The sequence below is a fragment of the Rhinolophus sinicus genome, chromosome 15, assembly GCF_057876585.1.
Source record: "Rhinolophus sinicus isolate RSI-liver-muscle chromosome 15, RSI-T2T, whole genome shotgun sequence".
NCBI classification, from domain to species: Eukaryota; Metazoa; Chordata; class Mammalia; order Chiroptera; family Rhinolophidae; genus Rhinolophus; species Rhinolophus sinicus.
In genome coordinates this window covers 60705350-60725455 of record NC_142515.1, presented here as the reverse complement: position 1 = coordinate 60725455, position 20106 = coordinate 60705350, and the positions used below count along the sequence as shown (strand labels likewise).

At 43.6% G+C, this 20106-nt stretch overlaps 1 protein-coding gene across 1 annotated transcript in view; it reads left to right on the top strand.

Moving 5' to 3' along the window:
- Nucleotides 1–20106, top strand: part of GRID1 (glutamate ionotropic receptor delta type subunit 1) — a 702359-nt gene that overhangs the window by 651350 nt on the left and 30903 nt on the right. The window contains exon 13 of the mRNA XM_074339722.2: nucleotides 9894–10089. Coding sequence (XP_074195823.2) covers nucleotides 9894–10089 — 196 coding nt within the window. The remainder of the gene's footprint in view (nucleotides 1–9893; nucleotides 10090–20106) is intronic.

The window sequence follows — 20106 nt, the reverse complement described above, 5'->3', positions numbered from 1 at the left end:
GGAAATAGACATATAAGCCCAGGAAGCGCAGAGTCCCAAACAAGATGAACCTAAAGAGGCCAACACCAAGATACATCATAATTAAAATGCCAAAAGTTAAATACAAAGATAGAATCCTAAAATCAGCAAGAGAAAAGCAGTTAGTTACCTACAAGGGAGCCCCCATAAGACTGTCAGCTGATTTCTCAACAGAAACTTTGCAGGCAAGAAGGGAGTGGCAGGAAATATTCCAAGTGATGAAAATCAATGACATACAACCAAGATTGCTCTACCCAGCAAGGCTGTCATTTAGAATTGAAGGACAGATAAGGTGCTTCTCAGATAAGAAAAAGCTAAAGGAGTTCATCATCACCAAAGCAGTGTTACAAGGAATCTTAGAGAGACTTCTTTAAGATGGGAGGGGGGTTAAGGATGGGCAAAACGGGACAGGATTAAGAGGTACAAAGTGGTTGTTATGCAGTAGTGAATAATATAGTCAATAATATTGTAATAATCATAGTTAATAATTATAGTCAATAATAATTGTAATAACTACCCTGTTTCCCCAAAAACAAGACCTCACCGGGCAATCAGCTCTAATGCATCTTTTGGAGCAAAAATTAATATAAGATCCAGTCATATTTTACTATAATATAAGACTGGGTCTTATATAACATAATATAATATAAGATCGGGTCTTATATTAATTTTTACTCCAAAAGACGCATTAGAGTTGATTGTCTAGCTAGGTCTTATTTTGGGGGAAACACGGTAGATATGGTGCCAGATAGGTGCTAGATCTATCAGGGTGATAGATGGGAATGGGGTTGGGGTCAGGGTGAAAAAGGTGAAGGCATTAAGAAATACAAATTGATAGTTAATACAATATGGGGAATATAATGAACAATGTTGTAAAGATCATGTAAGGTACCAGATGGGCTCTGGACTTATCAGGGGGATCACGTCATAGACTATGTAGATGTCTGACCAATATGCTATACACTTGAAGCTGAAGTAGAATAATATTGAAGGTCAACTATAACTAAATATATAGTTATATATAGCATTGGGGTGTGGAGTACAACATAGGGAAGAGAGTCGATGGTATTGTAACAGCTGTATAAGATGTCAGCGGGGTAGTAGCTTGGGGGGTGGGTTATCACTTTATGAGGGGTTTAAATGTCTAACTATTATGTTGCTTTGTATATATAATTTATTTTTTAATAAAAAATAAATTAAAAATAAAAAAGAAAGAATGATGTTCCAGAAGTGAAGTGAGGGAAGGTCTTCAGAAGCACAGGATGATCAAGTTTGTCAAATTCTCCTGGTAAGGAGTAGAATGAAGGGTGGGGATTGGCCATTATATTTGGGAGATTGTTAATGACCTTGACAAAAGCAGCTTCAGTTCAGTGGTAGGATCAAAACTTAGGTAGATTTATGAGCAATGAGAAAAGGTAGTGGAGACGGTAACCCTAGATAACTTCCTGGAAGAACTGGAGAGTGGTTGAAGGAGCCTGTCATCTCAAAGTAGGACTTTTTGTTCTTGTTGTTAAAGATAAAAGATATATGTGTGAACATGCAGATGGAAATGATCCACAGAGAGAAGCAATTTCATGATGTAGGAAACAGAGGTGACAATTGGAAGAGCAATGCACTTGAGAAGGGAAGAAAGTCTGGGATACAGGAGACAAACAAAGTTAGACATAAATAGGGGCAAAAACGGAGATCGCATTTTAAAAGGAAGACAGGTAGATATTTGGTGGTTTTAAAAGAGAATTCTTTATAGAGAAGCAAAGTGCTCTACTGCCTACTTCTACTCTCTTAGGAAATAGGAGGCAGGGTCATTTTCTGAGAGTCATCTAAGTGAGTGGGAGGACGAATAGAACAGGGGATTTAGAAGATTGCCAGGCAGCATTAGGATGCACTTGAGGTTAGTGGTCATGATTCTAAAATTAGACTCATCATCATATTGGTCTCCAACCTGGATTTTCTCCAGCCATATTCAGCTATAAACACAGTTGTTTTAAAGCAAAGTTGATTCTTCCTGTGCAATATGCACTCAGCACCTATTGTCTGTCAGACCATATGTATGGTGACAGGGATCCAGAGATGGATACAGAGGCCAGCCCAGAGGGAGCCCACTGTCAAGGTAGGGAAACAGACACACCAACAGCCACATGAAGTCCAAGGGGTAAATGTTAGGATAGGCTAAGCTGCAAACATAGAGGAGGGGCGTGGATCCAGGAGCGTCCACTCTTCCTCCTGGAGATGGCAGCTGAACTGATTCTTGGAGGGTGGGTGGGCTTTAGTCATGTCAAGACGGCCAGGTTTCACATGGCAGACTAACAGTGAGCCTGAGTGAATGCTCAGAAGCCTGAAACAGCAGGATACCTGCCAGGCTGGCACCCAAGAGCAGGGTAGCCTCAGGAGAGCCTGGGAGGAGGCAGAACTGGAGTGCCCAAGGCTCCACAGGCTGAGCATCCTTTGCCAATGGCATTGAAGTTCCCCAGATGTGACTCAGTGAAGGATGTGGCTATCCAGCCTCTGCCACACACCAGGGTCTGGGCTTGGTACCTGACTCACTGCTCTCCATCCTGACAGAAGTGATACTCACAGCCCCATCCATCAGGACCTGTTACTGAGCCCTGCTCACTCCCAGGGTCTAGGCTGAGTTTGGCAAGTCAGAAACACATGACACATATGCCTTCCTTTCAGAAATTCATGTCTGGCCACCCTGGTCTGCTTTTGCATCCAGGACACCAGGCCTAGGCTGACTCCAGATAGAAGATACACAGTCAGGGGAACTCCAACCAGCCTTGGTGAAGACTTCTCTATCCTGATGGGCCCTGGAAGCCTGGAATGGCTCGCCCCTCTGCGTTTATCTGGGCATGTTTGTCTTGCTCTGGGGACTGAAGATACAGCTATCACAGCCCCCTTGAAGCCTGCTACCTGCAGTCTACAGGGCAGGTGTTTGATGGCTGGTGGGGACTGAGCTCTCTCTCTCTCCTCCAAGTGGATCTGGACTGCACTGGGCCAAGGGAGTGGACATGGAGGAGACAGGATGGCACAGAGCTAGGTCCCCAAGGCCCAGTACTAACAGTCAGTCAGTAGAAGGATTTTTGAAATCATTCAGATTGTAGTTGTGCTTACAGTGTAATAAAAAATGTAAATTTTACAGAAATACGTTTGTAAAAAGTGAAACTCTCACAAATGTTTGGTGCTTATTCCTCAAACTTTTGTCCCTATATTTATTTACATTTATTAAAGGTTCCTTTTTACAAGAATGGAAATATACTATATACAACTGCATTGAGGTTTGTTTTTTTCCACAGCAGTTTATTTGGGGCATTTTTAAATTTAAATAGTAACCAAAGAAATAGGACTTGGAGAGAAAAGAATGTGGAGGGAAGGGGGTGAATGCACCTCAGCCTGGTACTTGGAACGTGCTGGGCCCTCTGTGGCGCGTGTGTGGGACATGTGTTGGAAGAATGGCAGGTGTGGCCTCCCGTGTCCTGCAAGGGTGTGTTTTCCTGCCACGGGCCACACAGCTCTTATCCTGTGTCCTCGTACTGTGTTAACCTGACAGTTTCCCGAGCTGGGATTCTGCTCTGTTCTGCTCTGATGACAGACTTGGGGCACAAAGGAGCCTGGTGTAAGACCCAGCATCCCCTTCCCTGTAATGTTGAGGGAGCTGTTCCAGGGGAGGAGAAGCTGAGGAGCTCCGAGCCCGCTGGCCTCTGCTCCTCAGAAGGCCAGGCTTCTCCACATCTGAGCCCGCCCTTAACCCTCTCTCCTTTCACCTCCTCTCTATCCAGCCCAAGGAAAGAAATAGAGTAGAGAAACACATGCCCTCGCTGTCAATTCCAGTGGCTGAAACACACTCTGCGTACTTTATATAAGCACTTTCTCCATCATTTTCTATGAACTATTCTGCTTTATTAACCTTCATTGCACTTTTCATCACTGGATGTGTAACTGCAGGGGTCAGCTGACTATATCCCCACAGGCCACATCTGGTCTATAGCCTGTTTTCCTGTAGTCTGAAAGCTAACACTGCTTTTCTTTTCTGAAACATTTTTAAAGTGTTTAAATAAAAAACCAAAACAAAACCAGGGAATATGCAACAGAGTAGCATACGGCCCTCATTGTATGAGTATGTATTGTCTGTCCCTTTCTAGAAAGTTTGCTGACCATGCCATTACATAATGATTTGTGGGTTGTTGTTTTTTGTTGTTGTTGTTGTTCATGTTTTTCTCTCCCCACCTCCAGCAGGCAAACTCGACAAAAGCAGGAACTTTGTGCTGTTCGTGCCATATCCATAGATCTAGGACTGTGCTTCACACAAGCAGATGCTCAGGAAATGTTTTCCTGAATGAATGAATGAATGAATACCCCTGGGAAGCCTTTCAGAGCCCAAGGTTGAGATGCTTCTTGGAGTGTCTCAGCCTTCGCCTGAGGTCCTATCCACCTTGAGAACCTGGGTCTGGAGGAGAAAAGAATGGGCGATGTTTCAAAGTCCCAGAGAACAGGGCATGGGAGAAATAGCAGAGAGAACACAAGGCACAGCCGGGAGCCGTGGGCAAGAAGCCCCAAGAGCAACAGGGAGACAAGCAGGGCAATGGCAGCACTGCTACAAGCAGGCCCTGTAAGCAGGCTGCGGAAACGTAGCCAGGCCATCCCCACTGATTGGTGCAGCGTCATCTCTTGTGTGGTCAGACATAGAGATAGACAAGCGAGATGCCAGAATGATAGTAAAGGCACCTGGGGGCTTTAGTTAAGACACCCACAGATAACAAGGACGAGCACCCCCACCTTCCCATGCCTTTTGGGCTACTCCACTACTTTCTTTTCTCCCGAAGGAAGAAAGGGCTTTGGGATTCAGGTGTATCAGGTCCATGATTACGGCAACCCCACGGTTGTTGAAATCTGTTTTACATACACTGTATATTGATTCTGCTCTCGTTGCAAATGTATTTATCTCTATTGCCAATGTAAATATTTCTGTAACATGCAAAGAGGTATTTATAAATTCTGTGTTATTGATTTTTCTCATGTTGCATACACATTTATCTCTTCGGTAATGAAAATGTATCTAGGAAATAGTGAGGCTGATTTATGGAGAAAGGTAGGAGGCGGAGGGAGGTGGTACTGAGCTGGGTAGACTGTCCTTGGCCACGGCTGAAGGAGACCTTGTGGGACTTCCAGAAGGTGCATATTTAATTTGAGGAAACTGCTCTCAGAGGCAAGGGATGCTTACAAAGTCCGTTAGCAAGGCAGGCTGTTGTGCTCACTGGGGCCAGCTATACTTTCAGTTATGGGAGATCCTAAAAGTCAGCAATCCAGGCCAGGAGATACATAGAAACAGCTCCCATTAGTCCCAAACCCAGTTTTAGTTAGTGTACCTTTGAGTGAAAGATATTGGTTCAAAATTTAGCTTGGAGAAGAGGCTAAGCTTTTCCATGGGAGGATGCCAACAATACATGTTACTTACTTCACTAAAAGGTGAAGTAAGGAGATAGACGGCAAGTCACAGAGATAACGGGTAAGCTACAAAGTGCACATGCTTGAGCCTTGACACCTAATTAGTGAATCGAGATGCAGGTGGGCAGCCTGGGGACGGTGCTTTTAAAGACATTCTTCCCCAGCACCTTTCTTCACCTAGACACTCATTATTTCCTCAGGAAGCCCTCTGTGAGGCAGTTACCATCATGGTCCACAAAAACAAGGATCCAGAGTGCCTACCAGGGAAGCTTTCATATCTCCACGCATATCCTGGATTCAGACTTCCTTAGATAGTCACTTTAGGTATCCTGAGTGCCTAAAATGTGTACTGTTCACAAGACGACAGATTGGGCGCTGACAGGGAAGCATTTGTGTGTGCCTTAGCAACAAGATAGAAATAAGATCTACCATAGGAATCTTACTGGGAGGACAGATGGGCAGAAGCCGAGAAAGTGTCTGCTCATGTGAGCCTGGAAACACTGGAAACGTGTGCTGCCTGCTCATAATTGCTTCTATCCAGGTGAGACCTCCGCGGTGCCATCACCCATCACTCCTTCACATGGCCTCTCTGTTTCAACCATCTGAACAACTTATTGTCAGCCTAACAGAAGAGTTAACATTTATTAATCATGGACTGTGTGCCAGGTATATATATCTGTGATCTTTAATCTTCACCAGTCCTGTGAGAAAGATATGAATTAAGAAAGCTAAGACCTCAGTGGTTCTGGAACTGTGCTTCTATCAGAATCAACTGGAGAGCTGTGAAAACAGAGATTGCTGAGTGCCACCCCAAAGTTTCTGATTCAATAGATCTGAGGTGGGCCCTGAGAATTCACATTTCTCAAAAGGTCCCCGGTATTGCTGATGCTGGGGTCCTGAAGACCACACATTAAGAACTACTGGTCTACCTCAAACAGCTAAGGCTTTCAAAGGCAGGATTCACACCCACATCTGTCTGATTCCAAAGCCTCGGTGTTTTAGCTGATATGAATTGCACCATGGTGTGTGTCCCAAATGAACCGTATTTTTTCACATATCAGTGCCTTCTCAGATCATATCTTCTTTTCCTGGAACACTCTACCCCTTGGTTCCCCCTCTGGCTACCTCTGCCCATCCTTCATGACTCAGCTTAGTGTTTCTCCTTCTAGGAAGCATTTCTTTATTCCAGAAGGAGCTGGCTGCTCCTCCTCTGTGTTTCCACGAGCCCCCATGCAGAACTCTATTCCAGTCCCTCTCATGTTGTTTAGTTGTTTCTCTGAGCATTCGCCCACCCCTCACTATGGACCCTGTGAGGATGCTCTGTGTGCCACGGCGCCTTACCTAGTAGGTACTCAGTAACTGTTGGTGGAACGACTGGTTGAATGACTTTAGCCAGCTGCATCATGGACCTTAGGTTTATAGAGACCTCAGCTGTGATGAGCAGCTCTTCATCTCTCCGTGATGGTGGGGGTGGAGCAGAACACTTCTAGCAGTTGCTGAGAAGACAAATTTGAGGAAAAAGCTAACTGAAAGGTGCTGCTAGTGCAGCCTTCTCCAGGCTAGGCATTCCTCGTTTGTTCGGAGGGGCATCGCGTCTGAGTGAGCATCTCTCTTCTGCTGACTGCTAGTGTTGGCTTGGAGCCTGAATGGCTGGCTGCCCCTGTTCTCCTTTATTGCTCCCCTGTGTCCCTTCCAAAACTGAACTCTGACAGGAGGATGAGTGCCCCAGGGGGACGACAGCTTTGGTGTATGAATAGTTGGGCCCTCCTGCTCAAACCTCTAAATAGCCTTGTATAGGTATATTCACTCTGAAACATTATGGTAGTACCTACTGTGTGCTGGGTGTGTTAGTGAGCTTGGAAACTTTCCTTGAAAGAGGAGGAGTGCATTTGAGATGGGAGTGTCCTCTGCAAGGATTTAAGGTTCTGAGAGGTGATGGATGGAGGCGATGGGACTGAGCCATGAGGCTGGCAGAGCAAAGATGGAGGTGGTATTTGGGGGTGGGAACCTGAGTTCTATTGGAACAGAAATGACCATAAAGCCATAAATAGTTGGACTGCCTATCATCCAAGGATGCTCCCTGAGCCTCTGGCCAGGGGCACAGTTGTAAATAAATACCAAGAGGAGAAAGGAAATCTCCATTTCAAATGTGGGGATGAAACAGTAGTGCCAAGCTCCTTGGAAGTTACACATTCATTCCATACTCATGGAAACTGCAGTCATTTAGAGCAGTTCAGTATTTAGACTCAACTGTGTAATTCATCCTGATGTTTTCCATTCATCAAAGCCTTGTGTGTGTTTGTATCACCATGAGAAAAATAAAAAAAATGTGGAAAAAAAGACACCCCCCTCCTTTCATCACAGACAAATTGCGATGGAGTCACAGCCCTTGGGGCCTTTCAAGCAAGGGAACATGTTGCTTCAATTAGATATAAATAATGAACCATAATTAGAAAGAGTTCTTCATTGAATTTGTTATGTTTCCTTTCATCTGTAATGTATTGAAACGAATACCAAGTTCTGTTTGTGGGCCATGTAGCAGGGCCTGGAGGATTGCTCTAGAGCGTGTCTCCAGAGCAGGAGGAAGTATCCATCGCTGGCTCCTCTGTGCACAGACTGTGAAGGCTGGTGTCATCCTGGGGTCCAGAGTCATGGGTGCAGAGATAGGGCTGCTTCAGTTCCCATCCTCCAAGTTCTTAGATGCTACTGGAGAACACAGACATACAACAGAGTGCAGAATAATTGCTACTACTGTCGTTATAGGCACTGAGTTTGCATCAGGCACTGCTCTAAGAACTGAACACACATAACCCCATTTATTCTCCACTGTAGTCATCTGCTACAGGCTCTACTTCTGACCTTATCTTTAAAACATTTGCAAACTGAGGCACAGAGAGTTTAGCTAACTTGCCAAGGCTCTCAGTGTCAGTGATGGTGGAGCTGGGGGGCAAGGCAGGTCATTGGACTCCGGAGTCCCTGCTTGCCCTCATGCTGCTGTGCTGCTCTCTGAAATCAGCGAGGTCATACTGCCATAGAAGCCATACAAAGTGTGCAGATGACACGGGCTGAGAAACAGCCATGTCTTCCCACCAGGAACGGTGGCAGCTGAATCTTCAAGGGGTTTGTAGAAGGGTGTCAGGTGGATGAGTGAGATAAAGGGATGCCAGGCAGAGGGGGCATCATGGCCGGGTGCCACAGATGGGGACTGTGTGGAATTTCTCATTTCAACACTGGCTATGGGGTTGTGTGAGGTGGTAGCAGCAGCCGGCGATGAGACCAGAAAGTGGAGGGCTGTGTAGGTCAGGCTGAGAAGACTGAGTCTCTCAGAACAACGACTCAGTGAGAGGTGGGGATGATATTTTGGTTGATACAAAGGAAAGACAGATTTCCAGAAGAGAAATAAATAAAGAGTGATCAGACTGAAGCCTGGAGAAAGAGCCTGGCTCACCACTGAGCTGTTTTGTCTTTTGCAATTCTGTTCTGTGTGTGTCATTATCTCAACATATGGAACCAGGTATAGCTCGTCCTGGAGCGCGTAAGAACTTTGTGCCAATTGGTCCTTCCTGGCCTGCCTATACCCCCTGCCCCAAAGGGGGCGCCCCTCCTCTGCCCACGGCTCAGACGGCTGTTCTCTGCTTCTGGGCCTTCTTCATGCAGTCCCTCCCTCCAGCGCATACCTGGCCTGAGTTACCTCTTCCCCTCCATGTACAACAAACCCAAGGCCCTCAGCAGTGCTTTGTTTTATCTTTGCCATCTTTTAATAATTGTCAGCACTTAAAAATCAAGTGATCTCATATAAAACCCAGATTTATTTCCTTATTGAAAAACAAATTGGGGGGGTATGGAAAAACAAATTGGGGGGGTATGGAAAAACAAATTGGGGGGGATACACTCAAAAGGTGACAACTGGGTGGAACTCCAGAATAGCTGCAAGCTTTGAAGGGATATGCCTCTCACTTAATTGGCACAGTCCCTGAATGTGTCTGCCCCACACCAGCTCTGGGGGTCACTGACCAATCCCTGTTGTCAATCTTGCCAACATGTTTTCCTTTCCTTTGCAACAGGCATTAGAATGGAGAACTTCAGCATCCAGCCTCTCCTGTTTCCCTGTTGTCTACGGCTAGACAGTAAGCTCCTTGAGAGCAGGAATCAGGTCTTACTTGTCCTTTTGTCCCTTGAGCTCAGCACAGCACCTGGTTTTAGCTGTTCAGTAACTTTATTAACTTAATCTGCATGGAGAAAACATACGTGTGGTAGAATGAGGCCTTGACAAGTCATGCTCTAGGCTGAGAGACCTGTGCTGCTGAGGTTTGGGAGTGAAGAATGTGGACACGGGCCACAGCCAGGCTCGGACCTCAGGACGGCCTTGCGGCCCATTTATATCCCACGGCGGGCAGCCTGTACCCATGCTTCACTGCCTCTTTGCATTTCAGGACATTCCAGGACCTGTCCAAACAAGTTGAGATGTCTTACGGCACTGTCCGGGACTCCGCTGTGTATGAGTACTTCCGAGCCAAGGGCACCAACCCCCTGGAGCAGGACAGCACATTTGCTGAGCTCTGGCGGACCATCAGCAAGAATGGAGGGGCTGACAACTGCGTGTCCAGTCCTTCGGAGGGCATCAGGAAGGTAGGTGGGAGCTGGCCACCTGGGTATGTGTGCACTGTGGCAGGTGCTGTGGGCATGGCCATCCCCAAGCTAGGAGACAGCCTTCCAGTGGCATCTCCTTTGAGCAGCCCTGTCACCTGCAGGGTGATCCATCTTCAGCAAGTTAAATAGGCATCTCCCACAGGCACGTGAGTTTCAAGTGGGGACACACACCGTCTTTAGGTAGATGTGCATTCTTGACATGAAGATTGTCAGTTTTCAAAGGGTTGGTGAAGAGCAGGCAGATTAAGCCCAAGATGTGGACCTCCCTCCTTGTAGGCTCATAGATGTTGACCCAGAGGTGTCTGCCGACTCCACGTGAGAACACTCAGGAAAAGAAAAAGCACATAACCAAGTGAGAGGTGGAGGGAGTAGGGGGATGAGGTTTAGGAGAGGGCAGTACACTGTAGGTCTGTGCTGTGAAGACATGACCTTGAGAGAGAGTGGTGAGGGCAGCTAGCCTGGGCTGGAGGCTGTACTTGGGGAAACTGAGGGAGGAATGGATGGGAAGTAGCCAGGAGACGGGAAGGATGGAGAAAAGGCATCACATTCTTCAGAAGTGGGTTAGAATTCGCTCACTTATTTCAGTTAATTTCCATTATGATCTGAATGAATCATTATTATCCCATTATACAGATCAGAATCAGAGACACAGGGTTACACTCCTATTTGGATCTGACACCTGGGGTTCCAAGCTGAGGAATTTAGCATGTATCCACCATGCTCTGTGGAGCCCTTGCAGGTCATGAGGAGGAAGATGGTGGGATGAAGGCAGGTGTCATAAGGATGCTGCTGGTGGTGGCATCCTTCTGTCCAGTGACCCCCACATCCAGTGGCTGCTGTGCCTGTGGTCATTAATGAATGATGTGAGAAAGATGACAGCTGTGGTCAGCACACTGCCTCTCTGAGCAGAACGGCTGTCCAGGCTGCTTCAGCATGTCGTCCCTTCCATTCCCTGCTCTACCTGCCCACCACTTCTGTGGAACCTTCCCACACTCACACAGTCACACTCATTCACACACACACACATACACACACCCGGCCCAGCCTGCCTCAGTGTCTCCTCCTTTCTTTCCAGTACAATTCCATCTTTGTAGAACCATCTCACAGGCTCTCACACATTGTCACACATCTTCCCACACACACTCCCACATACACACTCATGCACACACATATTCATGTACACACACACACACACACACACACACACACACACCTGTGTGATACATCCCAAGCCACTTGGTGAACGCTTGGCCTTACTACAGAAGGCAGTGGATATAAGGGGACTGTCTGAGGAAAGCTTCTGGGCCACCAGGCCCACCACCCTGCTCATCATGATAAGGAGTGTCCTCAGCAGTCTGCCCGCCCTCTCAGCACAGCCCCAAGGAGCCCAGGGAGAGAGGCAGAGGCCTGAGTCCTGCTTTAGAAGCAGCGGGGCGTCTAGGTGGAGTGAAGCCTCTGTCCCCTGGAGGGACCTGGTGACTGGCTGAAGTGCTGTGTATGAGTGAGAGCCCCATGCACACACGCGTCACACTGCAGTTAGCTCAGGATAGCGTCTTGTCATTTAGCCACGTTGAACAGCAGAAAGTGTCTGGGTTCTGGAGCCTGACACATTTGAGCATGAGTCTCCACAACTCACCAGCTGTGTGAACTTGAGCACCTCACTCTTCCTGTCTGGAACCCTCAGAGCTGAGAGGGGCCTGGGCAACTCTGGGGTCTTTTTAGACACTGAAAACATATAAAAGTTCGTGTTATGGTAGACGTTGACTGTTTACATTTAGCCAAGTGATACCTTAACAAAAACAATAAAATGCAACATAAATGTTGCTATTCCCGTGCTTGTAAGATTTATTAAAACCTCTTCACTCTTAGCACACTGCAAAGGATGGCGCACTAACCTCCAGCTGCTGGTCTTCCTTCATCCCTGACAGGGAATCTTTGTGGCTGTAGGTGAGCTCATTTGGAAATAATGAATACTAAGTTGATTTAAGGCCTTTTATTAACGTAGGTCCTGGGCCAAATGGCCTTGGAGCTTCCCTTCTCTCTTTGTCTCTCACGGATAGCCAATGCTCCTGTCCACATTGGACACTTTGAATACTTATGAGGATTCATTGCAACAATGCTATAAAAAGCACTTGTTATAAAAGAAAAGAGAGCTACTTTTTACTTTGCTAAACTTCTATTAATGGAAGACACTTTAAAGAAAATAAAAAACATAAGTCACACACTAACAGGGGTATTTACAATGCATATGACCAATATAGGATTGATATCAAGATCATATGAAAAGTTCAAACAATTTAATAGAAAATTGGGCAAAAGACTTGCACAGAAGAGGCAACACATATGGCCAATAATTATGTGAAGAGATATTCAAAATCATTAGTGATCCGGGAAATACAAATCGAGATCATAAAGACACATCATTTTACACCAATTAGACTGGCACACAATGAGAGGTGATGAAGAGGACGGCGTAACAGGTGGTTAATTGCTGGTGGGAGTGTACTCAGGTCAACCACTTTAGAAACAAGTTTGTCATTCTCTCGTTAAATGGAATATTTGCATACCCTGTGATCCAGCAATTCCACTCCTATGTATCCACCCAAAATAAACTTCTGCATTGCACTCCAGGGAGGAGACAGGACATGGCAGCATTGCTTACAGAGGCAAAACCCTGGAAACAATCCAGGTGAACATTAACAAGGTAAAAAATATATAACCTACAATGAAATGAATCCACTCCAGCTTCATGTAATAGTATGGATGAACCTGAGCAGAATAATATTGAGTAAAAAAAAAAAGGTATTAAAGGCAATTTCATATGGGTCATCTATAGAAAATAACTTACAACATAATACCCTTTTAAAAACGTATAAAACTCATGAATACACACATCCAAAGTAATGATAAAATACAAGATTCATGATAGTGGTTATTGCTAAGGGGAGAGGCAGAGCCACAATGAGGAGAGAAGCCTCTTCATGGATGAAAGTTGGTTCTGTGTTAGCTTTAGATTCAAGGTTGTTGTTTCCTTTTCTTTTCTTTCTTTCTTTTTTTTTTCATTTCTCCTAATAAATAATAAATAAGCTAATTAAAAAAGAGGGCCATTCCTGGACAAAAGGACAGGTGTGCTGAATCCAGGGCTGTGATGAATCCTGTTCTGGGCACCTACGTGCTTTTTCAAATAGATAAGTCCAGGCCCAGCCCAGCAGAGTTCAGCTCACACATGCCAGCTCCTTCTCTGCTCACAGCTTCTCATGTGCCTGCCTGTTCTTGCTCCTGGTGTATCTCAAGAAGGCAGACACCCCTAGTAAATCCCTCTGGAAGGTGATAAATCTGGAGATGGGTTGTTAGGAAAACATCTCCTTGTCACCCTACTTACCCCGAGTCCATTGCTGGCACATTAGAAATCATTCACTCTCTGGTGATATTTAGGGTCTTACTCATGAATAAAACAATGTAAAAATAATCAGTAGTGCAAGATGCAAATAAAGATCCCATATAAAGGCCTATAGCTTCATGGTACTGAATGTAACCCCTTTTCAGTATGTGGGGTACGTTACTTTTATGAAACCTTCTTTTTATAAACCCCAAGCTGGCTTTAGGGTCACAAATCTTTCTCTTTCATTCGGATCTTTAGGAGAAAAACTGACTGCCAGCACTAGACAAATGTTAAGGGTTTTATAACTAGTCTCATAAAAGAGACTTTATAGTACTGTCAGAAAATGGAGTGCGCTGCAATTTTTACTGGAAGGACAGCTCGGATTCACTCTCGGACCCTCCTTCATGGGGCTGTTCTGGTGAGGACTGCACCTAATTGCTGTCAGAAACTCTTCCTGTCCCCAGTCCCTATGTAGCTGACTCCCCCTCGCCCCAGGCTAAGCCATGTGAATTCCCCAGGCTACAGCAGACCAGACTGAGGTGGCCGTGCCCTGAGTGAGGTCCATGTTTTGAATCTACAAACTGTAAGGAAACATCCAGCATGTTGGGAGATATGGGCCTGATCCTGATAATCAGGGAAGAGCAGCTTCTCTAAATCCCAAACAGAACGTGCATCTCTGCAGTGCAGGCAGCCTGACAAAGGTCGAGAAGGGGACACCCTCAAAGTATGTCTCAGGAAACTTCTTCAGCAAGGGGAGGACGACCCCACTTCTAATGTCCAGCTCCTCCTTGGTGACCTCTCCATTTCTGGAGAGTGCTTGGTAGGGGAGCAATGTCTAATTGCTCCTGAAGTCAAGGAGCTTGGTGTCGAGGGTAACCTCAGAGAGCTGCTATTGCATTTTCCTTGGGAGTGCTGCAGCTTTTAATGACTTGAAACCAATTTAGCTGGGAAATTGCTTAGCAAGAGGTGATCATTGTTCCACAGAATCAGAACTGGAGAAAGGGATAATGTCATGATTGCCCCACTACTGTGACCCACTCCTTCCTACCAGCGTCTACTCAGACAAGGAGAGGGCAGCCCTTCCTGGGCTCTGGTGAAGAAGGCAGAAAGGAATTTGGAAGGGGAGGCAAGTTTTATTTATTTATTAAGAGCCTACAACACAGTTTTGACCACAAACTTCCCTGGCACCCAGTAAGTCTTAATAAATACTGGATTGTCCCTGAATGAGTCATCTGTTTGCTGTCTGACTGAGCAGAGACACATACATCAGGGAAGTAGTTGGTGCCATCAGTTAGCTGTTTACCCTCCCTGGCTTCTGTGATGGCAGGGACTAGGGAAATAGCTCTGGGGTCCCTTTTCAGGATTGTCTGTAGCCTTCTAGCCTTCTCTTAGGGAAGAGACCCTTCTGGTCCTCAGAGAGAAGAGAGAGGCTGCCTTTAGTTCCCTCAGCCACCTGCACCTGTCAGACTTGAGGAAAGACTAAACTAAGGTCTGGCAAAGTATGGTCCGGGGACTAAGTGTGGCCCACCACCTGTTTCTGTCAGTAAAGTTTTATTTGCACAAAGCCACACCCATTCATTTACACACTGCCTATGGCTGCTTTCCTGCTACTTCAGCAGATTTGAGCAATTGTGACAGAGACCATATGGTCCCCTAAGTTTAAAATATTTATTTCCTGGCCCTTTAAAGAAAAAGCTGATGATCCCTGGTCTAGAGCAGAGGTGGTGCAGGCAGACTGGCCCTAGGTCTATACATCTAATAGCACATAGGCACATCTAGTAGTGTATCGTCTAGCTCTGCGCCTCCTAGTAGCATACAGGCTCTGCCTATAGACTGTCCTTTCTTGTCCTTTTCTAACCCTGGTGGCCCAGAGACTTCTCCCTCACTGCACTGGACCCCAGCTTTCTTCCTGGCCGGGCCTCGACTCCTCTTGCAATCTGTTGAGCAGTCTCTGTAGCAGGCAGTATGCCAGCTGATCTACATACATTATTCCTTTCATCCTGAACCAAACTACTTGCTGATTATTATCTCCATCATGCAGAAACGGGACGGGACTGGAGCCTCAGAGAGATTAAGTGTCTTGCTCAAGGTCACACAGATGTGAGAAAACCGTGGCACAGTCATCAGAGTCTTACTCCAACTTGGAGTCTTGCCCTGGGGTCAGACCCCCATTGCTGTAACCCAGCATGTCTCCACCCCTTTGCACACTCTTTACTTATGCTTTTATGTTCCTTCCTCTTATACACCGAAGTAGCAAGACATGTGCTTGGCTCTCATGTTTAAAAGACTTACTTAACTCTCCTTCCATGTGTCACAGCAAAAGTTATTTAAGTCTGATTTTATCTTTTGATTTCCAAACTATTAAAAATATCAATTAGAGAAATTTTGAGATGCAGAATTGAGCTGGCAAGTGATTCAAATGTGTATGATAACTTTGTCACATGAAATCAGTCTTTAATGTACTTGGTGGGGTTATTTATCTTTCTTTAGCTTGATCAACTCTATCAAGTAACATCCAGCATAACCCAATTTTTGTGCAGTGCCGGGCTGACCTGGACTGCCAATCTATTAAGATTTTTCATGAATCAGAGCTAATATTTAATAACATTGTCGAATAGAATATAGTGTTAATAGTTTAAATGTCAATCTTCACAGCTCATTGAGCTCTTTGAATAAATAGATAAGTAGTTTGTTTCAGACCTTGTAGCTGGAGACAGTATTTTTCAGAGGGAAGTAGCTTTTGAGTACAGCAGTTGTGACAGAAAGTGTTTTTTTCCACTCAGTAAATATTGCTGAGGTCATAAAGTGCGAATGCAAATGCAGGAAGAAAATGGGCTCACAAATCTTATTTATTTCCACACTGATCTAATGCTTGTCCTGGCACCAGACTGTGTGTGGGTATCACCCATTAGCACCTGCATTGTTCCTTCTCCTGCTCTCTGCTCTGTGACAAGAGCTGTTCTTAGGACACATACTCCCTGCTGAGTATCAGGGTCCATACTGTGAAAAAATGCTGGTCCCCAGAAGCACTGCAGCCCTTCGTGGGAAGTTCAGGAACTTGGGAGCTTCCAGTGCTCTCCACCTGACAGGAGTGAGATGAGGAAACATCCTGGTTCCATGGTGTGCTGGAAGTTCCACTGAGGAGGGGGAAAAGCTTATGTGGGAGGGCGCCCTGTATTTTGGGGATGCTAAGCTCAATGATCAGGAAGGTTTGGCCAGGTTGATGAAAGGGATCCTTGATGCAGGTCTGACTCCCTAGACAAGGGAATGATGCAAACTCGGTAGCCCTGTGCAGTGGAAAGCAACAAGGCTGCCCTCCATGGGAGCTGTGTGCCTTGTTGTCACACTCCTAGACATTTAGTCTGTCCTTTCTCTGCTTCTAAGTCAATGCAGCTTGGGGATTCTGTATCCCTCCTTCCTTCTCAGGCACTCACATTGAATAATCATTTATCTCTATGTCTTTTGTACTTTCTCAAAAGGCACTATGTCCATTTTGTAAGTTGGATAGTCTGTTCTCTATTTATTCAGGTATTTACTTATTTGCCCATTCAAGAAATGTAGTTTGAGTAGCTTCTACCTAGGAGTTTGGAATTTACGGGTAAGTTCCACTTTCAACCTAATTTTATTTGTGGCTTTGGTCAAGTGAATTCACTTTTCTGAGCTATCTGTGAGACTGAGAAAAGCCTGCCTAGATTCCTTGTGAGTTTACCAAGGCATAAAGTAGAAAGTGTCAATTGTGGGTTGTAGCACAAGCCTGACATTCTGTAGGTATTAGCACACTGCCTTTCCTATATGTTAGGAAAAGGAGATAATAAAAGTATAAAGATAATATCATCTAGTCTTTTTATGAAATATATTTGACATAAAATACAATGCCCGTATATTAAGTGTTTATGTCATGGGTTTAGACAATTGTATACAATGGTGTAATCACCACCCCAAATAAGATACAGCACATTTCCATCACCTTGAAAAATTTTCTCATCTCACTTTCTAGATTTTTCTTCCTACTCCCAGAAGCAACCACTTACAAATTTCCAGTGCCACAAATTAAATGTACCTGTTCTTATAATTCATATAAATGGAATAATATAAAATATGTGTATCTGTGCTTAGTTTCTTTCACCCAACAAAATGTCTATGTGATATAACCATGAAGTGGTGGATATCAGAACTTAGTTCTTTTTATTTTTCCTTTGAATAGTATTCCATTATATAAACAAATCTCAATTTGTTTATTCATTCTCTAGTTGACACACATTTCAGTAGTCAACAGTTTATGGCTATTATGAATAAGATAGTATGACCATTTCTATACAAGTCTTTTGTGGAAATATATGTCCACTTCTCTTTGCTAAATACAAAAGAGTAGAATTACTGGGTCATAGGATAGTTATGTGTTTACCTCTGTAAGAAACTGCCTCACCACCTCCAATGTGGTTATTCTGTTTTACGCTCCCATTAGTAATATCTACTTATGTACCTGGAAGCTCCAGTTGCTGGACGTCCTAACCAACATTTAGTGTTGTCAGTCCTTTTGACAGGACAATTTAATGGATGTGAAGTACATCTCATTGTTTTAAATTGCATCATCCTTTGGTGACTAATGCCGTCCAGCACCCTTTCATGTGCTTAATGGCCATCCACATAGATTTTTTCAAGAACTCTGTGTTCAAGTCTTTTCTTAATAATAAATATATTTATTAATAATATTTGTTATTAATATTTATTAATAATCATCTTTTCACTGTTGATTTAGATGAATATATATATATATATTCCCCCCCATGGATATAGGTCCTTTATCAAATATAAGTACTGCAAATAGAATTCTCAGTCTGTAACTTGCCCATTCATTTTCTTAATGGTGTCTTTTGAGGAGTAGAAATTTTTAATTTTGATGAAACTCCATATATCGAGTTTTTTTTTACTTTTATGGTTAACGTGTTTTTTTTGTGTCCTAAGAAAGTTTTGCGAACTTCAAAGTTGCAAAACTGTATTAAAATTATGCTGATGGTAACCACTTTGAGCACCTCTTGTAATTGCAGAAGTCAAATGTGACTTGTATTCGTCTTTTGTTATTGGTATATATTGGTATATATTGAGTGTATATTACAGTATATGTTACAACTTTAATACAGGTTTTTCCTTTCTGAAAATGTGTATACATTTTTTGGCACTGTGTGTGTGTGTGTGTGTGTGTGTGTGTGTGTGTGTGTATGTATGTATTTCTAGATTCTCTATTATGTTCCATTAATCTATATATCTATTCTATGCCAATACAAAAATGTCTTGATCACTAAGGCTTTATAATTATTCCTTAACTACATTCCTTAAATCAGGTAGTTTAGGTCCTCCAAGTTTGTCATTGTTTTTTACAAGATTATTTGGACAATTCTAGATCCTTTGCATTTCCACTTAAATTTTAGAATCATCCTGTCAATTTCTTTTAAAAATCTTGAGCTTTTGCTAGCTATTATATTAAATCTATAGATCATCTTGGGAAAAAGTGATATCTTTATAATACCGAGTCTTCTACTCCATGAACATAATTTTCCTTTCAAAACACCAACTTTGACATTATTGATTTTCTCTATTATAGTTTATTGACTTCAGCTTTACTGTTAATTTTTTTCTTCTATTTACTTTGGTTTTAATTTGCTCTTACCTCTTCTAGCTGCTTAATGTTGAAACTTTAGATCATTGATTATACTCATTTTCTTCCATAGTATATGCATTTAAAGCTATAAATTTCCCTTTAAACACTGCTTTTGTTGAATCCCATGGATTTTTACATGTTGTGTTTTCATTATAATTCAGCTCAAAATATAAAGCATCAGACTTAGTCATTTTCTTTAAGGCATCCCTACTGAGTACTAGAGGATAGCAAATGACTGTGATTTAACCTGGAAAAGGCTATTGGAATAGAGAGCTGGGATTTATTCTGCTTAGTGAGGCTGAGGAAAGCTTCCACAGGTAGCCCTGTCATGCACACACATTTTGCAATCCAAATATCTAATGTCTTTTCTGTTTTGAATATACACATTGAGAATATGGTATAAAACTGGCAAACAGGAAATAAAATATACACACAAAGAAGATGGAAACAAAGAGGCAAAAAAGACAGTTGAACACCACATGAACAAAACCCGTTATTAGTTCTACTAAATGTATAGTTTCCTTGGAGGAGATTGCAGGCATTTGTGTTTTCCTGCTTTACAGTCACTGTCTACTGAACCCCTTGGGATCTCAGGCTTAGTTCTAAGTGCCTTGGCTACTTATTATGATTGAACCTTCTTCACATACTTTAACTCTGGTCCAGCCCAACTCCAGGTTCATTAAGGTTAAATATCCCCCAATCCATGGCAACATTTAAAATGGTAAGCGGTTTTGAGAGGAAATTTTAAGTTAATACATTTATAATTTAAAAGTAATAATACCATTATGAAAAGTTTCAAATATTCCTAAAAATAAGCAAAAAAGGACCAATCAATCATGTTTTTTCACCACTTAAATTAGGGGCTAGGAATTCTTGTCTTTGTCTAAGTTTTTATTTTTTTAATCTATAAAAATTTTACATAAATATGATGTTATAGAAACTATAATTTATCCTG